Raw genomic sequence first — 22,842 nt, 5'->3', positions numbered from 1 at the left:
GAGGAGATTCTAAGAGAGGATTATAGGTGGAGGCTTTCCCTTTATCTTGGTTAGTGGAATTGGATTTCCATAGCCGGAGTTTGCAACTGGATAGCTCCTGAAGCTGCCCCCTGCTTGGATCGCTGCACGTTCTCACACTGCAGACGATGGAGCCGCTGTAATGGCCCTAATTTGTAGTCCGTTCTGCCTCTTCCAGTTTCACCCCAAACTCTCTGATTGTTCTGCCGCCCTTCCATCCCACAGCTGTGTATGCCCTGGGCTTAAAAAAATAAAATCCTGGATTGTGGTAACCCAGATTCTGCACCAAGAAAGGCTGGTTTCTGCAACCTGGTGAAATATGTAAATTAACACAATTTCCATGAATGACTTCATGGAATGTGTTCCGCTTGAGCTGGTTATGGGGAGGGGCAAAGGGGTGGGCGGTGCCCAGACTTCTGCACACTGAGAGCTTCATTCCATAACTCACGTGGATACAGAGCCCACCAGCACTGCCACACAATTTTTTAATTCATTAATTAATTAATTAATTAATTAATTAATTGTTTAATCTTATATACCGCCCTATCCCCGGAGGGCTCTGGGCGGTGTGCAACAAATCAAATCATAATACAGCTAAACACAAACAAGATTAAAAAATTAAACGTCCATACAAATAAATTACCAATCCCTTTGTAAAAACAGCGGTTAAAATCAAATTCAGATGTCAGATTTCAGAAATTCAAAAGAAATTCAAATTCAAAAGAAATTAAAATCAAATTCAGATGTCAGATTTCAGAAATTCAAAAGAAATTAAAATCAAATTCAGATGTCAGATTTCAGAAATTCAAAAGAAATTCAAATCAAATTCAGATGTCAGATTTCAGAAATTCAAAAGAAATTCAAATTCAAAAGAAATTAAAATCAAATTCAGATGTCAGATTTCAGAAATTCAAAAGAAATTAAAATCAAATTCAGATGTCAGATTTCAGAAATTCAAAAGAAATTCAAATTCAAAAGAAATTAAAATCAAATTCAGATGTCAGATTTCAGAAATTCAAAAGACATTCAAATTCAAAAGAAATTAAAATCAAATTCAGATGTCAGATTTCAGAAATTCAAAAGACATTAAAAATCAAAAGACATTAAAATCAAATTCAGATGTCAGATTTCAGAAATTCAAAGATTTCAGAAATTCAAATTTAGAGCCTATCTTTGCATCCTTGAGGGCTAAAGACATTAGAAAAGATTAAACGAAAGCTGGGTTGTTAAGGAAGCTTTCTTTGGCAGCCAGGGCTGTATCCTGCAGTTTCCGCAGAACCACACGGCCCTTTTGTGGCCTATTGATCATCAGTTGAGCATGGCCCATTCCCAACTCTCAGGACACTAACATTTCAATCCTGCAACGGCTGTCTGACCCTGCTTCCCTTCTCTGTCCCCCTTCTCTCCCCCCTGCAGGGCTCTCACCAAAAATCTCTTCAACCCTCAGTTTGGAAGCATCTTCCGCACGTGCCACAACCCCACGTACTTCTCCCGCCGCCTGTGCCGCTTTTCAGACATCTACATGGCCTCTGTCAGCTGCTTGCTGAACTATGACCTCAACTACACCTTCTACCCAAGACGCACCCCGTTGCAGCACGAGGCGCCCCTCTGGATGGATCAGCTGTGCACCGGCTGCATGAAGACGCCCTTCCTCGAAGAAATGGCGCATATCCGCTAGGGGGCAAGTGGGGGACGTAGGGTCATGTCTCCTAGGATGGCCACGAGCTGACTGCCGTTGGGCTAACTTCCATTGGGATTCCGTTTTTCCACCAGCATGTTTTCCACTTGCAGAACAAGAGTGCACGCAAGCAGTCTCTGAATTGCTGAGGCCCAACAGGTCATTGCTAAATTAAATTAAGCTCCGTGTGTTTCAGAAGCGTCTGGCTGTATCCATCCCAGGGTCCTCAACCTTTTGAGCCCGTGTGCGTCTTTGGAATTCAAATGCAGTGTGACGGGACCTACCCCAAAAGGTCAGGGAGTGAAGTCATGCATAACTCTAATGCACAACCCTTCAACACTGCAGGCAGAAGTCCAGTTGAACAGAATGCTTTTGAAAACGAACACATTGTTTAGAAATATTGTCTTGCAAATATACTTGTGGCCAGCCAGGGAAGATCTTTGCGTTGTGTGGCGGCCGTTGCCGCCGAACCAACTTTTTTAAAAATCTGCACGGCCAGTAAGATCTCCGGTGGCCAAATAGAAGTCCTGTTGGGGAAAAGACCTCCTGGCCCCTCCAACTTTCTACCGCACTTGGCAGGTGCCAGGACAGGTGTTGGTGCGTGCCCGGACATTCCTGGGCACCAGTCGGGGGAGCCCTGTTGTAGTCCATCATTCCCGATGGGCATCTCGGCAACCGACAGGCACTGCATCATTTAGCAGGAATTTACTAGCGGGCCACAATCCACCGTCTGCTTTGCCTTGCCCTCACAATGTTGTTTACTTAAATCCATGCGCACAATGGGAGAGGATCTAGGCCAGGGGTCTGCAACCTGCGGCTCTCCAGATGTTCATGGACTACAATTCCCATCAGCCCCTGTCAGCATGGCCAATTGGCCATGCTGGCAGGGGCTGATGGGATTTGTAGTCCATGAACATCTGGAGAGCCGCAGGTTGCAGACCCCTGATCTAGGCCTTTGGCTTGTGCTCGGAGACATTCCCTCCACACTAGCACGTTCAGCAACTGCTAAAGCAGGGACAGCTTCAGAGGTTTCCCCCCACTTTCCCCTACAAGTTTCTCATCTTCTTCCTTTGAGACTGCAGATGCATAGATGTTGCTGGACTGTGGGAAATGTATGTTGCCCCATCTTGGTTGGGTGGGTTTGCAACAACAAGGGGTATGGAGTAGTGTTACAGGGTGGGGGTGGGGGGGGGTAGAGATCTTGCTTCCTAGTGAAGTGATAGAAGCAAGAGGTGCTAAGTGGGGTGGGGGAGATGTTTTCCGCTGATAACTGGAATTTTGTAACTTTAATAAAGATTTTTGTGAAAGCTCTTCTGGGTGTGACAGGGAGTATTCTGTCTACCGTGCTACATTGCAGCTGTTAGCTGATGAGTTGCTATCAGGTGGCTACGCCTACATTTGGCAAGCAGTTTGCCCACAGAGTAGTCGTAGGGTGTGTGATTTCCTATAGTGCTAAGTTTATGCTCCCCTCAAAGAGAGTCTGCATTTATTGATAATATGTAATGTCTAACAGAGGGAGGAGTCTAGCATGATCACATTAGATTTCAGAAGCTAAGTGGGATCGGTACTGGGTTGAGGAACCATCACAGAAGGCAGCAATGTGGTGTAGTGGTTAAGAACAGGTGCACTCTAATCTGGAGAACGGGATTTAATTCCTCGCTCTGCCACTTGAGCTGTGGAGGCTTATCTGGGGATCCATAAGAACATAAGAACAAGCCAGCTGGATCAGACCAGAGTCCATCTAGTCCAGCACTCTGCTACTCGCAGTGGCCCACCAGGTGCCTTTGGGAGCTCACAGGCAGGATGTGAAAGCAATGGCCTGCTGCGGCTGTTGCTCCCGAGCACTTGGGCTGTTAAGGCATTTGCAACCTCAGATCAAGGAGGATCAAGATTGGTAGCCACAGATCAACTTCTCCTCCATAAATCTGTCCAAGCCCCTTTTAAAGCTATCCAGGTGAGTGGCCATCACCACCTCCTGTGGCAGCATATTCCAAACACCAATCACATGTTGCGTGAAGAAGTGTTTCCTTTTATTAGTCCTAATTCTTCCCCCCAGCATTTTCAACGAATGCCCCCTGGTTCTAGTATTGTGAGAAAGAGAGAAAAATTTCACAATGCAACACCTATTTTTTCCTGTCTTAATCCTTTTATAGACAGACACTACGAATTGCTCTGAATCCTCTGTTGTTGATCCTTTGTTGCTGAATCCTCTGGGGCTGCAAAATCAGAGAGGTTCTAGGTTCGAATCCAGAGTCCAACAAGATTTTTCAGGGTAGAAACTTGAGAGTCAAAGCTCTTCTTGTCAGAAAACTTATACCCGGGAAATCTCGTGGATCTTTAGAGGGCTACTGGACTTGAAGCTTGCTCTTCTTGCTCTTCTACTGCAGAACAACATAGCAATTATCCTGAAACTGAAAGCAGGGAAGTTGCCCATAAACATCAAATATTAAAACATCAAATATTAAAAGTTTCCTGCTGGGGCTATAAGTGGTACAGGCCCGTTCTAGTTGAAGATGTGATTCAGGACATAGGCCCTTCTGGTGGCTTTTCCCAGCTTTGGGACTTCAACTGCCCACCCCTCATGATAAGGGGTTGGTTTTACCCCAATCATCATAAACTGCAGGGCTGATTTGACAAGAATGTGCATCCCTCGGTCTGCTTAGCAACAGAGGGGCAATGGTGGGATCTGAGGCTGAATGGCAGAGTAACTGCTTGGAATGCAGGAGGTCCCAGGCTCAAACCCCAGCATCTCTGGCCCTTTCCCCACTTACCTTAAGCCCCGCGCTACTCTCCTCAAGTAGCGCAGGGTCCAGCTGCCCTCCCCACTTCAGGGGCGGCGAGAACGCAGCCGCCCCGACGCTGCCTCTCTCGCGCTCCCTCGACGTGCGTAATTCCTGGCGCCTTTTCAAATGGCGCCTTTTGACTGCGCGGGGTCGTGGGGAAGCCAGGGCGCGCGCCAGGAATTGCGCGCGCCGGGAATTGCGCACCGCAACCGTCGGACAAAGGGGAGTGGGGAAAGGGCCCTTAATGCAGAAGAGATGAAGTGAATTACTTCCGCCTTAGAGAACGGCTGCCAGTCTGAGTAGACAATGGCCTTTTCCACACACAACTTTTACTACATTTCCCCCCATGGAGTTCCACATTGTTTTTCCCCCCTTTGGTTTCAGAAACATTTTATTTCCTGCCTAAAAACGTTGGTTTTTTTTTCCTGAAACCCCTTTTAAGACTATGCTTTTATTTGAAATGTTTTCAAGCCGTCTTCTCTTCCTGTGCGATCGCTTTTAAAATGTTTCCCACTGCCATTTTCCATGCCCCTGTGCCCAAGCTCAACTTTCCCACCAGCGCCGCCTTTTCCTGTCCCTGAGCTGAGATTTTTGCCCTTACCTTATAAGCACATAAGCACATAAGAACAAGCCAGCTGGATCAGACCAGAGTCCGTCTAGTCCAGCTCTCTGCTACTCGCAGTGGCCCACCAGGTGCCTTTGGGAGCTCACAGGCAGGATGTGAAACCAATGGCCTGCTGCGGCTGTTGCTCCCGAGCACCTGGTCTGCTAAGGCATTTGCAACCTCAGATCAAAGAGGATCAAGATTGGTAGCCATAGATTGACTTCTCCTCCATAAATCTGTCCAAGCCCCTCTTAAAGCTATCCAGGTGAGTGGCCATCACCACCTCCTGTGGCAGCATATTCCAAACACCAATCACACGTTGTGTGAAGAAGTCTTTCCTTTTATTAGTCCTAATTCTTCCCCCCAGCATTTTCAACGAATGCCCCCTGGTTCTAGTATTGTGAGAAAGAGAGAAAAATGTCTCTCTGTCGACATTTTCCACCCCGTGCATAATTTTATAGACTTTGATCATATCCCCCCTCAGACGTCTCCTCTCCAAACTAAAGAGTCCCAAATGCTGCATACCTTGTTATTTTCTGTCATTTTTGGCTGTTCTCTCACGCCTTCTCTTACGTGCTGATAGATTTACTCGCAAGTAAACTATTACTACAGACACCGTAAGACTATGAAGCGTCGTTTCTCCAAATAATCCAAAAAATAGAACCCCCCCTCCAATCACGGCAGCCATGAAACATTTGAAGGAGGGTGAACAAACATTGGGGTGGACAAACATTGTGGTAAAGAATTGGGGGGGGGGTCAAAAATGTACTGCAAAAGTTTTAGGTGATTTGTCGGAAAGGGTCAATCCTGACTTTGAGGTATTGATGACCTGATTCAATATAAGGTAGCTTCACGCATTCCACAGCGTAACGTGACAAATGTCATCCCTTGATGAAAACCCGAAGCAACGCCAGATCTTTTCTTTTTAAATTCCCACCTGATGTGCGAAATCGACACTGTTGCAGAATTGTTGTTCCAGTTTTGAAGCGCCATCAAAGGAAAACCCTGCTGCTTCTGGAATGTTCCTGGCAAAGTAGCTGCCTTGTGCTAATCCTGCCGTGCTAAACCACTGGCATTCAAAGGCGCTGTGTCAGAGCTGCTGTGGCATGGAGCTGAAATTGGGCTGGGCGTAAGAGCTGAAGCAACGCAGTGGCAAAAACTGCTGAGTTTTGCAACGGGGAAGTCCGTCCTCAGCCACAACGCATGGCTAATAACATTGGCCTAGTTAACCGGGCTTGCCGTTCTGACTGAGGGAATGTAATGTTCAGCATTATTCAGGGGTCTAGCTGCCATGCCATATATCTGTAATGTTGGAGATTTGTGGCCAAATCCCCTGAAGCACAGGTGTCAAACTCGCGGCCCCCCAGATGTTATGGACTACAGTTCCCATCATCCCCTGCCAGCATCATAACATCTGGAGGGGAGCAAGTTTGACACCTATGTCCTGAAGGGTCATTCATCCACAAAAAGTCAAGTGGAAGAGGCTTTCTGGGACTCTGAGCAGCAACAGTGTGTGGGAGGGCAGCGCTTCTCTCTTCCGTCCCATTTCCCTGATCAACCTTTCCCTGCCCTGTCTGCTTTTAGCCCTGCGAGGAAAAAAGACAGATATTGGCGACTGTCTTTTTCCCCCTAGCTAAAAGCAGTCCGTTTCCATGGGGGGAAGCAGAACAAAGAGATGAAAAAGCCTTTTCCCTGTTGCCACAACCCCAACCTATAGTGGACCTCCTGATCCACTATTTGAGGTTTGCACTTCAGGTCCCGTCCCCCCCCCCCCCCCCCCGATCATGGATCTCTCCCCCAAATAAAGGAAAAAGGGAGCTTTAAAATCTTATAGATCTCTAAGATGTCACTGGACTCAAATTTATTTATTTATTTTATTTATATATTTGGTTTATAGACCGCCCTCCCCCTAAGGGCTCGGGGCGGTGAACAACATAGATAGAGCACAATATATCAAATCAGTTAAAATTCGGTAAGTTAAGTAATACAGGCTCTAAAAGATAAAATATAAACCTTCCCCATTAAAATGCAGCATTAAAATTAGTATTAATACAAGATGGCATCTACTGTTAACTCCTCAACCCCAAGGGGTGGTAGGATTCAATGATGTTATCAGAAGAGGGGGGAGCGAAGAGGAGGGAGGGGGGCCCCCATCAACGGCTGGTCTCCCCGAAGGCCCGGCGGAACAGTTCGGTCTTGCAGGCCCTGCGGAACTCAGCGAGGTCCCGCAGGGCCCGGACAGTTGGTGGTAGAGCGTTCCACCAGGCTGGGGCCAGAGCTGTGAAGGCTCTGGCCCTGGTAGAGGCCAGCCGTATCATTGAGGGGCCAGGGATCACCAGTAAATTGGCCTCTGCTGAGCGCAGAGGCCGGTTCGGGACATATGGGGTTCTTCACCTAGTTCTTCACCTGCAAATCTAGTTCTTCACCTGCAATTTGCCAACCAACAGGGCTACCCCCTGAAACTACTCAAAATAAGGCCCTTCTGTGTGGTATAGATCCTAAATATTTGATCGCTGATGGGTTTTTAGGAGGTACAAATAATAACTGAGTGTCCAGGTGGTGGAATTAGAAGGAGCACACACAGCTTCGGCTCACAAAGCATCATTCTGGTGTGTGGAATCGACCGCTCTGCAGGAGGCTTGGCTCTCTCCGTGCCGCTGCTTCAGGAGTGGGATCCAGTTTCCCTCTTGATGCCTTCTCGCTGCCTCTGATGCCCGCTGCGGGCGACAGGCCGGGGAGAAGCAACAGCATTGGAGACAATGATCTACTCGTAATTGCTCCCTGGGCTCGGTATGGCAGCGTCAAAGCCACACGATCTCTTCGTGGGGGAGATGGGAGCAACCGGGTCTCCAAACCTCCTTACTCCTGGACCTCGGGTGGGACGCAGAGGCGGCTTGACATGGCAGCAGGACACGGCGGGCAACTGGATACGGCTGCTCGGAGCGGCAGGTGAGAGTGACCTGCTATGGGTAGCCATGCTCAGAAGGGTCTGGACCGAGCCGTGGTAAGGAGAGAGCAGCTATTGAAAGCGCGCCTGCCGACTTTGACGGGTCCACGAATTGAAGGAAGTTTTAGATCGTGGTTTTTAAGCGAGGGAGAAAGGGTATGAGTGAGGTTTCACTCCCAGCAGTGCCGGGCAATGCATTTCTTTCAGTCCGCTGTCGCCTCTGGGGAAAACAGGTCTTGCAGGCTGCTGAAACGAAAGATATTTGGCAGATGCTGACGTGTCCTTCTGAGGACACGCAGCAAGCAACTGACCCTCTTTCGAAACACCCAACTACCTAAAAGGATATGCACCCAAGGATCTGGATTCCACCTTGTCGGATCAATCAATGAGAGCAAATTTAATACGTGTGGTTGAACGCTGACCCTCTACCCTTAAGTGTCGGTGAAAAAGAAAACTAATAGCTTGACTTTCTTTTCTACAAAGCATGGCGGGTTTGGTTTCTTAAAAAGCTGTTCTTATTAAGGTGCAACATACCTTTGTATCTCAAAGCAGGGACTGATATTTGGGTGGAAAATTCTGATTTGGGGAATTCCTGGAAATTGGTGGGAAGGGGAGGGGAGAGCCCGGGGGGAGGGGAGATTTAGGAAAGGGGCAGAAGAGTCAATGGGGTGTGATACTAAGCAGCTCACCCTCTGAAACCTTCATCCCACCCACCCTGCCCCCCCCCCCCCGCCCCTGGGGGAATTGATCTCTGTCGTCTGGAGATCAGCTGTAATTCTGGGAGGTCTCCAGACTTCTGAGAGATCTCCAGCCCCATCTTGAAGTTAGCTTTGCTAATCGGGCTGTTGTGCGTTTTCAGGCTGTGTGGCTGTGGTGTGGTCGTTTTTGGTGCTAAAGGCATAAAACTACTAGACCCTGATCACACAGCCCAGGAAAAGCCAAGACAGCCGGTTGATTCTGGTCACGAAAACCTTTGACAATACATTACCTGTGGCAACCATTTTGCGGTAGTGCCACCGGGCTGCGTCTGCATTCCAAAGGTGCCTGCAGGCTCAACGTTGCTGATTTATTTTACAATTTCTGCTGATCCATCCATTGAGAGGAGGAGGAGGAGGAGGAGGAGGAGGAGGAGGAGAAGAAGAAGGAGAAGAAGAAGAAGAAGAAGAAGAAGAAGAAGAAGAGGAGGAGGAGGAGGAGGAGGAGGAGGAGGAGTAGTTTGGATTTATATCCCCCCTTTCTCTCCTGCGGGAGACTCAAAGGGGCTGACAATCTCCTTGCCCTTCCCCCCTCACAACAAACACCCTGTGAGGTAGGTGGGGCTGAGAGAGCTCCGAGAAGCTGTGACTAGCCCAAGGTCACCCAGCTGGCGTGTGTGGGAGTGCCCAGGCTAATCTGAATTCCCCAGAGAAGCCTCCACAGCTCAGGCGGCAGAGCAGGGAATCAAACCCGGTTCCTCTAGATTAGATACACGAGCTCTTAACCTCCTCCTAATTGCCTGAGTTTAAAACCAGCGCAGCTCAAGGCTGTAAAGGAGGGGACCCCACTTTAATGTCCTGCCCAGGCGCTCTGACCCCCATTTCCTTTCCCCTCATTAGGATTTCCCATGAGCTCTGGCTTTGGGCCAAAGCTCAGGTCTTGGCTTTGCAGCCCCCACCCCAACGCATGGGACCCCATACCTACGGTGAGTGCTTGTCGGGGGAGGGGGAGAGAATGAAGCCACTTTAGGGAAGAGCCCTAGGACAGGGGTGTCAGACTTGCGGCCCTCCAGATGTTCATGAACTACAATTCCCATCAGCCCCTCCCAATATGAGCATTGGCTATACTGGCAAGGGCTGATGGGAATTGTAGTTCATGAACATCTGGAGGGCCGTGAGTTTGACACCTGTGCCCTAGGGCGTGTCTCCTGATCCTGCCCCTCTAATGCACTCCGCCTCTCTCCCTGATTCTTTTGCAGCCTCTGTACGCTCAGAAGCTACCTCCAGGGGCCTTGAGGTTCGGTCTGCCAACTCCCCACCGGTCACAAACATCATCAGAGTTTCCCGGAATTATCAGCAACTGCACAGGGAATTGCTGTTCACCCATCGCAAGTATGGCGACAAGCTCTACTCTGCTACTAACATGTTGTACGTGGCTCCCGTGAGGCCCATTTACACCTTTCTTTGTGCCTGTTTTTGAAAGGGGGAGGGGCCAGGTGAGGCTTCTGCCCAGCAAGACGTCCAATTGGCTGCTAGAGATTTGATTAGCTGAGCAGGTTGTTTTTGAAGGTGGCCGCAGCTGCCGCCACAGCATCAAGAGGTTTGGTGTGATTGAAGGTAAGCTGCGGCAGCCATTTTGTTTTGAAAGGGTCCAACTCCTGTGGCAGCCATTTTGTGGCAGGCTCCAACTCCTATGGCAGCCATTTTGTGGTTGCACCTGCCACGCAGTGTCAGAGTTCCAGAGTTGCCTGCGGGGTCTAAATGGTGATGGCCACGTCAGAGCCAATCAAGTCTCCAGTGATCAATCAGCAGCAAAAGCCCTGCTTGACCCAAACTACTTTCTGAAAATACCGAGTGGATGCCATAGGCACCACCCTGGGAAGCCTCTGCGTTAGAGGTCAGACCTGTTCCCACTAAAGCACAGGTGTCAAACTCGCGGCCCTCCAGATGTTATGGACTACAGTTCCCACCATCCCCTGCCAGCATCATGCTGGCAGGGGATGATGAAACATGTAGTCCCTGGAGAGAAACGGTTCTTCTAATACTACTTGTTCTTGTGCAAGGTCCTCTAAAACATTTTACGAAGCAGTAACTGGTCCATTTAATGCAATTTAGTCGATGCGTTCTTTTAAAAAAAATCTGCCACAAGCCAGATTTACAAATGTTTATTCTGCTATAAAAGGTGTTCTTCCTCACGCTGGAAGCAAAACACGCTTGCAATAGCCCTCCGGGGGAGGGCGGTCTATAAACCCAATAAATAATAATAATAATAATAATAATAATAATAATAATAATAATAATAATAATAATAATAATAATAATAATAATAATAATAATAATAATAATAATAATAATAATAATAAAACAGTAATCCCACTAGTAATTCGAGTTGCTCTAGGAGGATCCCAAAATCTTGAAAAACATCTGGAAGCCTAAACTTGGACAGGTGCCATCAGTCCACATGCTGCAGAAGCAGCACTTCTAGGGAGCTTCTGCACATATTCACGCCAAATACCTCTAATATCCTAGGTCCTTGGGAAGGACTCGATATTCAGAGATGAATTCCAGACACTTGTGCTGTGTTGTTATGTGTATAATAATAATAATAAATAGATTGTTTTCAACGTGTACTGGAAATGGCGGGGGGGGGGGGGGCTTCAGCAGTGCTAATTGGAGGTAAGTAGCATTTGCCCTCAACTTTGTAGCATATGTAGGCATTGGAACAGCTAGGGGACGCAGGGGGGGTTGAGCTCCGGGCGCCATTTTCTGGGGGCGCATTGCAGAGCCACACCCCCTTCCTACTGTGTCCTGGTCCCCAACTTCCAATGGAGTTTGTGGCAGGGGCAGACGCACAGTTGAGCACCTGAGCAGGACTCCCGCCCCGCCCCCCTCAAGTTTCACGTGGAGATCGGTGTGGCAGGGGCCATTGGATCCTGGCCTCGGGAGACTTGGGGCCAGCTTTGAGCTTGAGCCAGGTCTCCAGTGTCGCTGCGGCCAGGGTCAGACTGAGAACCAGGGACTGTCCGCTCTAGCTTTATACCGTTGCCTTTGCCTCCCCCAGGCGCCCCCTCCAGTCAGGTGAGGCGTGGGGCAGGTGAGCCAACAGTACAAAACTAGAGCTGATCAGCCCTCCGTGCTCAGTTTGATCCTAGCCTCAGCAAGGCTTGAATCGAGCGCTCAGTTGCAGGCTGAAGATTGGGGGTAGGGGTGAGCCCACTATGCCCCTCCCCTAAATCCCTTGGGGAGTTCGGGGGCCAGGTTGCAGCTGCCTTTATATTTAGGCTGTTTTTGGTCGTCTTTTGGGGCTTCATAGCGAAATGAATTCTGCACAGGCATGCTAAACTATTGAGGAAATATACTAACTGGTGATAGGTTTGGCAATGCTGGTTAAACCCCACCCCCAACCCCCCCGTAATGCAAGAGATGTTTTTGCCATTGCCTGCCTCTGTGTAGCAACCCTGGTGGTCTCCCATCCAAGTTTAGCCAGGACACCCCCTGCTTAGCTTCCAAGATCTGAGATCAGGCTAGCCTGGGCTAGGTAGGTCAGGGCAAGGAGCTGAGGTGGTTTGCCACTGTCTGCTTCTAGGGCAGTGATGGCGAACCTTTTTGAGACCGAGTCCCCAAATTGCAACCCAAACCCCACTTATTTATCGCAAAGGGCCAACACGGCAATTTAACCTGAATGCTGAGGTTTTAGTTTAGAAAAAACCGGTTGGCTCCCTCTTCCTCCGCCACACCCAGCCTGCTCTAGCCCCACCCAGCCTGCTCCGCCCCACCCAGCCTGCTCTAGCCTCCAGCAAGTCCCGCGCGCACCGCTCTGTGCCTCTCTAGCATCTCTGCCTCCTCTGCGCCCCCCCCCCTCAGGCAGCAGCCACCTGAGCACAGGCACTGGGCCCGCCAGCCAAGTCCTCCCTGCTCAACGCAGTGCGCGCACATTGTGCTCAGTGGCCCAGGCCAGCCTAGATGTGTGTGTGTGGGGGGGGGGGGGGGTGATTTTCCGCCCCCCCCACATGACGAACTCTGTGTGCGAGTGCCCACAGAGAGGGCTCCGAGTGCCACCTCTGGCACCCGTGCCATAGGTTCACCATCACTGCTCTAGGGAATAGAGTTACCCTACCTAAAAATAGAGAGCAATCTTGCTGTTGCTAGCAATGCAAGAAGAAAGAGGAAATGAAGGCTCAACTTGCGCTAAATAGTCATCTGTCTGTTTGGTGTTCTGCAAGTTGCCTTTTACAATCTCCCACTTTCATGTTTATTATTACACTGGACATGAACGAAATTAACAGGCATTAGACTCCATTTTTATTAGCTTTGTAAAACAGTTTCTCTTCCTTTCTGGTCAGTCTTGTTAAATGACGTTATGTAAATTCTTTATGGTGCAGTTTCGGAGGGAGGAATTCAGGAGAAAGAGAAGAGACTGCTGTACTATTGAAGCATTGGTTAAATTTGTGCGTGCGTATGCGAAAGGGAGGAGTGTCAGGCTGGGACCTGCATAAACAAGGAAACGAAAAGGGAAGGGGTGTACAGAACTCCCCCGCCCAGATGCACAAAAGCACAGATGCAGCTCGACAAATTGAGGATAGTACAGAGGCACGGTTCCCCTTTTCATCGGGCTAACTGATGCCCTTTGCTTTTGAGTTTTAATCCACCCCTCGAAAAAAATGTTTGTGATCCTTCTCGAATTCTGTGTAATAGATATAAGAACATAAGAACGAGCCTGCTGGATCAGACCAGAGTCCATCTAGTCCAGCACTCTGCTACTCGCAGTGGCCCACCAGGTGCCTTGGGGAGCTCACATGCAGGATGTGAAAGCAATGGCCTGCTGCTGCTGCTGCTCCCGAGCACCTGGACTGTTAAGGCATTTGCAATCTCAGATCAAGGAGGATCAAGATTGGTAGCCATAGATCGACTTCTCCTCCATAAATCTATCCGAGCCCTTTTTAAAGCTAATGTTCTTCTCTTCCCTTCACCGGAGGTAGAGTGACCGTTTAACTCAGAGGTCTTCAAACTATGGCCCTCCAGATGTTCATGGACTACAGTTCCCATCAGCCCTGCCACTTGGCCATGCTGGCAGGGGGGCTGATAGAATACAGTCCATGGTATCTGGGGGCCACTTAGTTTGAAGACCCTGGTTTAACTGATGGGGGAAGGCCCACCAGCCCCCTTGCATGGGTTTATTTATTTTTATTTATTTATCAGTCTTATATACTGCCCAATCCCCGAAGGGCTCTGGGCGGTTAACAACATAAAATTTCAGATACATAATAGACTGTAAATAATTTAAATTAGATTTAAGAAATGCAGCAAATAATGAAGCAATAAACAATGCCCGCGAATTCCTATTAGACCTTAGGAGGAAGAGCATGGGTCACATAGATGGTAATAGGCCCAAACATAGGAGGGTGAATGGGGCACACAGTCAGCGGCTGGACACTCCAAAGGCCCGGCGGAACAACTCCGTCTTGCAGGCCCTGCGGAACTCACCAAAGGTCCCTTGGGGGCCGGACAGCTGGAGGGAGAGTGTTCCACCAGGCAGGAGCCAGAGCTGTAAAAGTCCTGGCCCGAGTGGAGGCCAGCCACATCATGGAGGGGCCAGGGACTACCAGCAAATTGGCCCCTGCTGAGCGCAGAGGCCTAGTAGGGACATACGTTGCTGTAGCGTTGCCAGTTGTGGGTTGAGAAATTCCTGAAGATCTGGGGGTGGAATGCGGGGAGGGCAGGGGTTTTTGCAGGGATGTGATGCTATAGGGTCAGCCCCCCAAAAAACTTCCACTTTATCCTAGGGAATGGATCACTATAGTCTGTGGATCAGTACTAATTCTGGGAGATCTCAAGTCCCCACCTGGAAAGTTGGCAACCCTAATTCCTTCCTTAGCGGGTTGGGCAGGATCTGGCTGTCTCCCCCCCCATCCCTCCTGGTTCTTTGCTCACACATGGACTGTGGCACCTATAACCACAGGTTGTAGGAATGCCAACTCTGGGTTAGGGGATTCCTAGAGATTTGGAGGTAGGCCTGGGGGAGGCAGAATTTGGGGAGGCAATAATGCTCGGGGGGGAGTCATATCCTAGAGCAGGGGTGTCCAACTCTGGCGCTTCAGATGTTCATGGACTACAATTCCCATCAGCCTCTGCTGGCATGGCCAATTGGCGGCAGAGCTGGGAATCAAACCTGGTTCCTCTAGATTAGATACATGAGCTCTTAACCTCCTACGCCACTGCTGCTCCTCTACTTTTATTGCTTTAGGAACCTTTGTGGAGATGTCTAGGGGTGCCAATTGGCCATGCCAGCAGGGGCTGATGGGAATTGTAGTTCATGAACATCCGAAGCGCCAGAGTTGGACACTTCTGCCCTCGAGTCTACCTCCAAAGCAGCCATTTTGTCCAGGGTAACTGATCTCTTGTGGTCCAGATATCAGCTTGAATTCTGGAGGGAGCACCAGGCCCATCCTGGCTGCTGGAGTCCTAACAAATGGCTTGCTCCGGTTAGGGTTGCCAGCCTCCAGACGAGGCCTGGAGCTTCCCTGGAATGACAGCTCTTCCCCGACAAACAGAGGTCAGTTCCCCTGGACAAAATGGCTGCTTTGGAATGTGGGCTCTGGCATTATGCCCTCTTGAGCTCTCTTCTTGGATTCCCCCCAGACTCCATCCCCAAACCTCCAGGAATGCTGGGGGGAAGAATTAGGACTAATAAAAGGAAACACTTCTTCACGCAACGTGTGATTGGTGTTTGGAATAGGCTGCCACAGGAGGTGGTGATGGCCACTAACCTGGATAGCTTTAAAAAGGGCTTGGACAGATTTATGGAGGAGAAGTCGATCTATGGCTACCAATCTTGATCCTCGATCTCAGATTGCAAATGCCTTAGCAGACCAGGTGCTCGGGAGCAGCAGCAGCAGCAGTAGGCCGTTGCTTTCACATCCTGCATGTGAGCTCCCAAAGGCACCTGGTGGGCCACTGTGAGTAGCAGAATGCTGGACTAGATCAGGGGTAGGGAACCTGCGGCTCTCCAGATGTTCAGGAACTACAATTCCCATCAGCCCCTACCAGCATGGCCAATTGGCCATGCTGACAGAGGCTGATGGGAATTGTAGTTCCTGAACATCTGGAGATCCGCAGGTTCCCTACCCCTGGACTAGATGAACTCTGGTCTGATCCAGCAGGCTAGTTCTTATGTTCTTATGAATTTCTCAACCCTGAACTGGCAACCATAATTCAGCGTCCCACTCTGCTTTCGCCCTTCACTGTGCCCTGCTCTGGTTTCAGCCTCGCCAGAGCGAAGGTTTCGAATCCTCTCCTCCGTGCTGGTCAGGGCTGCCTCCGTAACTCGATTCGGTTCCACAAGCCAGGGCGAGTGTCCCCTTTCCTTCCTCGGCTGGCCCTGAGCCAGGCAAGGTGTGATGCGGGAGCTGGTTGTTCTGGACTTGTTCTCTCTGGCCTAGTTGTTCTCGCTGAGCTTGTCACGCAGCGTCAGGGCTGTACCATCTGAGACTGGGGCTCCCGTGAAGGGACGTTCCGCCACCCTTACTCGGAAACTCTCCAGGCGCAAGATTTTTGTCCTTTTTAAAAACAGTTTTGAAGAACTGCAATGTGGCAGCCGTGTTAATCGATCCCAGACAAATTAAATCCCAGCTGCGCCCGAAGAGTAACTTCTTTGTCGAAGGCTTTCATGGCCAGAATCACCAGGGCGTTGGGGGTTTTCTGGGTTGTATGGCCGTGTTCCAGTAGCATCTTCTCCTGGTGTTTCACCTGCATCTGTGGCTGGCATCTTCAGAAGATCTGATAGTAGATCCTCTGAAGATGCCAGCCACAGACTACAAAATGAAAACATCCGGAAAAAATACTACTGGAACAAACCTATACAATAGCTCAGTTGCTGGCAATGGGGCTTGCTTCTGAGTAAGCCCTCCTAGGGTTGTGATTCACCCGTTGGAAGAGTTCCACCGTTGCTTCAAAGCAAAGCCACTGACTACCACCAAGCTTATTCCTGAATAGCATGCGCCCTCGAAAATTTTTCTAAACTAAAACCTCAGTATTCAGGTTAAATTGCCATGTTGGCACTTTGCGATAAATAAGTGGGTTTTGGGTTGCAATTTGGGCACTCCGTCTCGAAAAGGTTCACCATCACTGCCATAGGAGGAGGAGGAGGAGGAAGAGGAGGAACAAGAAGAGGTGGAGGAGGAGGAGTTTGGATTTATATCCCCCCTTTCTCTCCTGCAGGGGACTCAAAGGGGCTGACAATCTCCTTGCCCTTCCCCCCTCGCAACAAACACCCTGTGAGGTGGGTGGGGCTGAGAGAGCTCTGAGAAGCTGTGACTAGCCCAAGGTCGCAGCTGGCGTGTGGGGTGCCCGCTAATCTGAATTCCCCAGAGAAGCCTCCACAGCTCAGGCGGCAGAGCTGGGAATCAAACCCGGTTCCTCCAGATTAGATACACAAGCTCTTAACCTCCTACGCCACTGCTGCTCCTCTACTTTTATTGCTTTAGGAACCTTTGTGGGGATGTCTAGGGGTGCCAACTCCTGGTAAGACAATTCCTGGAGATCTGGGGGTGGGCAGAGCCTAGGGCTTGGAGAAGGGAAGGATCTCAACAGGTTATAACGCCACGGAGCCCACCCTGTAACACTTCTTTCTGCAGAAGAGCTAATCTCCATAGTCTGGAAGTTAGCTGTAATCCGACCAATTTAAGTGTATCTTCTCTCACAGAACAGTTATGTAATTTAGAGGAAACCTCCTTCAGTTAGAGAAAGGCATCAGACTAGAGCCAAATGGAAAGGTGGACACACATATTTTAATAATTACATAAATTTTGTTTAGTGAAGTGGTAGGTGCAGCAGGGAGCAGCGGTGGCGTAGGAGGTTAAGAGCTCGTGTATCTAATCTGGAGGAACCGGGTTTGATTCCCCGCTCTGCCGCTTGAGCTGTGGAGGCTTCTCTGGGAATTCAGATTAGCCTGTGCACTCCCACACCGCACGCCAGCTGGGTGACCTTGGGCTGATCACAGCTTCTGGAGCTCTCAGCTGCGACCTCACGAGGTGTTTGTTGGGGGGAGGGGAAGGGCAAGGAGATTGTCAGCCCCTTTGAGTCTCCTGCAGGAGAGAAAGGGGGGATATAAATCCAAAAAAAACCCCTCTAGGTCTGAAGTAGGATCCACCCGAATGAATGTAAATCCATACCTGTCCCCCATTAAAGTAGGATCCACCCGAATGAATGTAAATCCACCGCCCCCCATTAAAAATCAAAACTGCCAGCCCGGACCACCTGGTTGGGCCCAAATTCCACCATGGGCCCTGCCTATCTCCTCCCCTCCCCTCCCCTCCCCTCCCCTTCCCTTCTTTTTCCTTGGCCTTAGATCAGGCGCCTGTGTATATATGTGCTTACACAATCTGGTCGTTTTAATGTATTTATTGGTTGCTGCTGAGTTTTAATGGTTTAACTTTTATGTTTTAGTATTTGCTGTCAGGAACAGCCGTGTTGGGAGCCGCCTCGAGCCCTTCGGGGATGAGGCAGCCTACAAATTTAATAAATGAATGAATGAATGAATGAATGAATGAATGAATGAATGAATGAATGAATGAATGAATGAAAGAATTGTGGTGGTGAGCTCCCATTCCGACCTGCTAATTATTCTGTCCTTCAAGGAACCTTGGCAGCAACTGTGCTTCTGGGAATTGAATTTATTGCTATCATGATGGTAATGTACTCTCTGGAGGTAAAATGCCACCGAGTCACAGCCGACTTGCAATGACCCTGCAGGGTTTTCAAGGAAAGTGGTGATTAATGGTGGTTTGTGCTGCCGGCAAGTGCTAGCTAGGGCATGGCCAGACAGACCAGAGTCCAGGCAGACTGCAAGCGGAGCGTAGTCAAGACAGGCCAGGACAGGCAGGCAGGCAGGCAGGCAGGCAGCTGTAGGTCAGAAAAAGACCATGTATGTGGAGCTTACCAGGAAGTACACTCACTGTAGCAGGCAGAGCCAAGTCACATCAGGGTTTATATAGGAGATCTATCTATCTATCTATCTATCTATCTATCTATCTATCTATCTATCTATCTATCTATCTATCTATCTATCTATCTATCTATCTATCTATCTATCTATCTATCTATCTATCTATCTATCTATCTATCTATCTATCTATCTATCTATCTATCTATCTATCTATCTATCATCTATCATCTATCATCTATCATCTATCATCTATCATCTATCATCTATTATCTATCTATCTATCTATCTATCTATCTATCTATCTATCTATCTATCTATCTATCTATCTATCTATCTATCTAATCTATCATTCATTCATTCATTCATTCATTCATTTATTGGATTTTAAACCGCCCATCCCCGAAGGGCTCTGGGCGGTGTACCGCAGGCCTGCAACAATAATACATAATAACATTAAACACAGCAGGCTAACAACAACACTGTACACATAAAACCAAAGGTAATTTAAAACAATTTACAAATTTATAACCATAAAACACAGCAGCAGCAATAATATATGGCGCCCGATCCCAAGGCCGGGAGGGGACAGTACTGATTAAATAGTATATCAGGCGTGCCAATGATGGCACGCAACATAAGGGCATCCTAGATTCTGGATAATGAGGCTGGGATCCTGCCAAGACTCAGTCCTCCTCAGCTCCAGATGCCTCCATTTCGCAGAGTCTTCTGCCATACCAAGCTGCAATGCGAGCACTTCTCCTTCTACTCTGCAACTGTAGCCTCTACCTTTGTCTCCTTTGGGCAGTTGGCTTGTTGCTCAGCTCTTCTGAGATTCCTGATGGCTGTCCCAGCTGCACAGCATCAGGGTCTGCCTTGGCTTGCAGTGAAGGGTTTGGAGCTGTCTCTGCTGCCTGCGTCTCCTCATGAGGAGTCAGCTCTGCCTGTCTTCAGGCTCTACACCAGAGTCCTCAGTGTCCAGGGGCTGGCTCATGACATTGTTTTAATGAGGGTTATTGCGGACATTGTTTGTTACTGATCGCTGCGTTTTAAATTGTTTTAATGTATTTAAGGGTTATTGTATATATGTGATTTATGTTGTTCACCGCCCAGAGCACTTCAGGGGTAGGGCGGTATACAAGACCCAATAATAAACAAACAAACAAACACACACACACACACACCCACACACACACGGGTAGATTTTTCCACTTCAGGCCTCTGGCCAGCCATGGTTACCTTTCTGAGTCTCCTTTGCTCTGAGGAATTCAGACGGACATTCTACCTTCAAACCAATCTCCTGAGGTAGAAGCAAAGTTTATCTATTTTTATTTATTATTTCGATTTCTATACCGCCCCATCCCCAAGGGGCTCCGGGCGGTGAATTCTGTCAGGACCCTGCTGCTCTGTAATATGAAAATTCCCACCGGTTCCTTGAAGGTCAGCACCAACCTATTTTAAAAAAACATTTATATCCCACCTTCTTTATGGTTCAAGGCAACGTACAAGTCTGTAGCACAGAACTTTGGCCCTTTCCCCACTCACCTTTTGTTGCGCGCTAACCTTGCCAATTGGCGCGGGGTCCAGTGGCACTCCCCACTACAGGGGCAGCAACAACGCAGCCGCCCCGATTCTGCCCCTCTCGCGCCCTCTCAGTACGCATCATTTCGGCTCCTCTTTTGAAAAGAGCCTTTTTGATAACCCAGCATAAAGCGGCGAGAACAGTGAAGGCGGGTGGTTGCCCCGGTTTTCTTTTTCCCGCCGCCTGATGACGTGGACCCTCCCGTCCAATCAGGGCATGGCGGGGCTTTCGCAATGCGGAGGGAATTTTTTTTTTAATTTTCAACTGGACGAATCCTCGACTATTTGTGGACACAAGATGTTGACAAGATGTGTCCACAAATAGTCGAAGACAAATCGGATGAATTAAAAATCCCGCGATAAACCCTGATTGGACGGGAGGGTCCACGTCATCAGGCGGCGGGAAAATCACAAACACAGCAGCCAATCAGGACACCCCCTGAACGGATCGTGGGGAGTCCTGCCTGGCTGCTGCGCAGCTGCCAGCGGTCGTTTAGGAAGGGGCGGAAGCTGCGGTGGGGAACATGACCCCGCGCTGAAAAGGTCCCGCAGCAGACGAAACCGGTAACTCTCCACGTTATTTTTAGAGTGGCGAAACGCCCTTTGTCTCTCTGCACAGTGAAACTGGGGTAGATGGATCACCAAGGAATTGTGATGTGGGTGGGAAGAGATCTTATGGCCATCCTGTCTTCATGTTCCACCCTTCAGAGGCCTCAGCCTTCGATCCAAGCCAGAGCTCTTGCAGGTTCTAGAGCACAGGAACCGGCGGCGGGAGGGGATGGAGACCAGTGTGGAGCTGTCACCTCTGGAGCAAGAGCTGCAGCGCTGGCAGCAGAGACGAGAGCAGGTAAGGCTCTGAGCGTGACAGTGGCTTTCCATACCCTGCCAGAAGTCATTTGCCTTCAGCCATTGCGAGCATTTATCTCGAGGATAAGAAAGCACTAAAGTCTCAGATGCTGGCAACAGCTATCACTGAAGCTGCCTTCCGCCACCGGGAGGATTTGTCTCGGGGTTAAGAGAGCTGGTAAGTCTCCAGTACCAACAATGGCCCTTTCCCCACCTACCGTTTGCTGCGCGCTACTGCCCCCCAAATAGCGCGTGGTCCAGCGGTGCTCCCCACGAGTCCAGGAGGCGACAACGCAGTCGCCCCGACTCTGCGCTCTACCGTCCCTTCAGCGCGCGTCATTTCCGACGCTGAAGAAAACGGCACCCTCTGCGCGGGGCAGTGGGAAACAGGACCCCAGGGCGGAAATTGCTCGCGCTCAGAGTAGCGCACTGCAAAACGTAAGTGGGGAAAGGGCCAAAAGTTGTTGTTGAGACTGACGTTCTACACCTGCCAGAAGTCATTTTGCCTTCAGCCACTGGGAGGGTTTGTCTCGGGGATGAGAGAGCACGTAAGTCTCCGATACCAGCATTGTTGAGACTGACTTTCCATACCCTGCCATAAGTAATTTGCCTTCAGCCACCGGGATCAAGGAGAAGAGAGCCTGTAAGTCTCTGATACTGGTGATGGCTGTTGTTGGGGCTGACTTTGTACACCTGCCAGAAGTCGTTTGCCTTCAGCCCCCAGTGGAGTTTCTCTCAAGGATACAACCTCCAGAAATGTCTGAAACAACACCCTTTCTGTCTACAGCGCCAACAGCAGGAAGAATCAAGCGACACTCCGGACCACCAGCCAGAGTTTGTTCGAGTCCGGGGAAACCTACGCAGGATACAACACGCCCCCGATGTCCCTCCGCAGCCTGCAAAACCCTCCATGACACCCAGCTCGTTCCTGCGCCCCCATCTAACCAATGCCGAGTTCTCCCGGGTCCCGGCCTCCCCTTCCCCTGAGGTCCCGGATGGTGACAGTCTTCAGCTTCGGGGCTCCACCGAAGCTTCCAGCGTTTCCTCTGCCCGCTCTCAATGTTCTCTTGCCAACTCATGACACCCCCTTTCCCAGCTTCGCCACAGACCCGTTACGGCTCCCTCACCTTCCCATTTCGGGGCTGGGAAGAGAAGGTGAGGGTCAGAACGCCCCGCACCCCTTCTTCTATCCTGCTATGCTTCTTTGGAGGAGAACCGCTTCAAGAACAGAGGGGGGGGTACGAGGCTGACCTGGTTCGTAACACTTTCTAACCCCTCGCTGGCTTGTCAGAAAATAAAAGTCATGCTAACCAACCTCATTTGCGTCTCGTTTCTTGTTTCCTACAGATGGGGGAGGGGGGAATTCTGGGCCCAACAAGCAGAGGAAAAAATACTAAGGTTGAGGAGGAATGTGATAACACCGTGGTGGTGAACCTTTGGCACTCCAGATATTATGGACTACAATTCCCATCAGCCCCTGCCAGCATGGCCAATCGGCAAATTTTGAGACAGTAGTAATTGGTGGGCCAGAGATTCAACTGAGCCATCGTTACATGGGCACAATCTTTTAGCCTTTTCTTGCTTATTAAATCTGCCATGTAACAAGGCAGAAGGCATAACATTAAACCTGGCGAGCATTATGGCTCCTTTACATTTACCCCATCTCCCCGATTTAATTAGATTACACTACTTGTTGGACAACCCTGATCCTTCTCTCTGTATGATAGTGGCAGACTTTCTCCTGGAAATT

The 22,842-nt window shown here is 49.5% G+C and overlaps 2 protein-coding genes across 3 annotated transcripts in view; both read left to right on the top strand.

Annotated features, from left to right (window-relative positions):
• LOC125427903 (5'-nucleotidase domain-containing protein 2-like) overlaps positions 1-3,007 on the top strand; it is a 54,208-nt gene extending 51,201 nt beyond the window's left edge. The window contains 2 exon segments of the mRNA XM_048487470.1: positions 1,435-2,498; positions 2,628-3,007. Coding sequence (XP_048343427.1) covers positions 1,435-1,696 — 262 coding nt within the window. The 3' untranslated portion in view covers positions 1,697-2,498; positions 2,628-3,007.
• A 4,481-nt stretch (positions 3,008-7,488) lies between these two features.
• LOC125429493 lies at positions 7,489-22,411 on the top strand. Of its 2 annotated transcripts, none has more exons than XM_048490640.1 (4): positions 7,489-8,032; positions 9,985-10,117; positions 20,955-21,093; positions 21,880-22,411. In XM_048490640.1, exons 1-4 carry the CDS (start codon positions 7,876-7,878, stop codon positions 22,171-22,173), a joined length of 723 nt encoding a protein of 240 aa, XP_048346597.1. In that variant the 5' UTR covers positions 7,489-7,875; the 3' UTR covers positions 22,174-22,411. The 2 variants fall into 2 exon arrangements, with proteins under 2 accessions (XP_048346597.1, XP_048346598.1); XM_048490641.1 differs by lacking the exon at positions 7,489-8,032 and adding an exon at positions 9,491-9,711.
• The last annotated feature ends 431 nt before the right edge of the window (positions 22,412-22,842 follow it).

The sequence above is a fragment of the Sphaerodactylus townsendi genome, linkage group LG03, assembly GCF_021028975.2.
Source record: "Sphaerodactylus townsendi isolate TG3544 linkage group LG03, MPM_Stown_v2.3, whole genome shotgun sequence".
Lineage (NCBI taxonomy): Eukaryota > Metazoa > Chordata > Lepidosauria > Squamata > Sphaerodactylidae > Sphaerodactylus > Sphaerodactylus townsendi.
This window is presented reverse-complemented; position numbering and strand designations above follow the sequence as displayed.

Bases quoted from the DNA above. Each gene is read 5' to 3' on its own strand.
- LOC125429493 (XM_048490640.1), top strand. From the start codon at position 7,876: ATGGCAGCGTCAAAGCCACACGATCTCTTCGTGGGGGAGATGGGAGCA. The intron at 8,033-9,984 runs GTGAGAGTGACC...ATTCTTTTGCAG, and splicing joins ACGGCTGCTCGGAGCGGCAG to CCTCTGTACGCTCAGAAGCT. The intron at 10,118-20,954 runs GTATGGCGACAA...TCCACCCTTCAG, and splicing joins TTGCTGTTCACCCATCGCAA to AGGCCTCAGCCTTCGATCCA.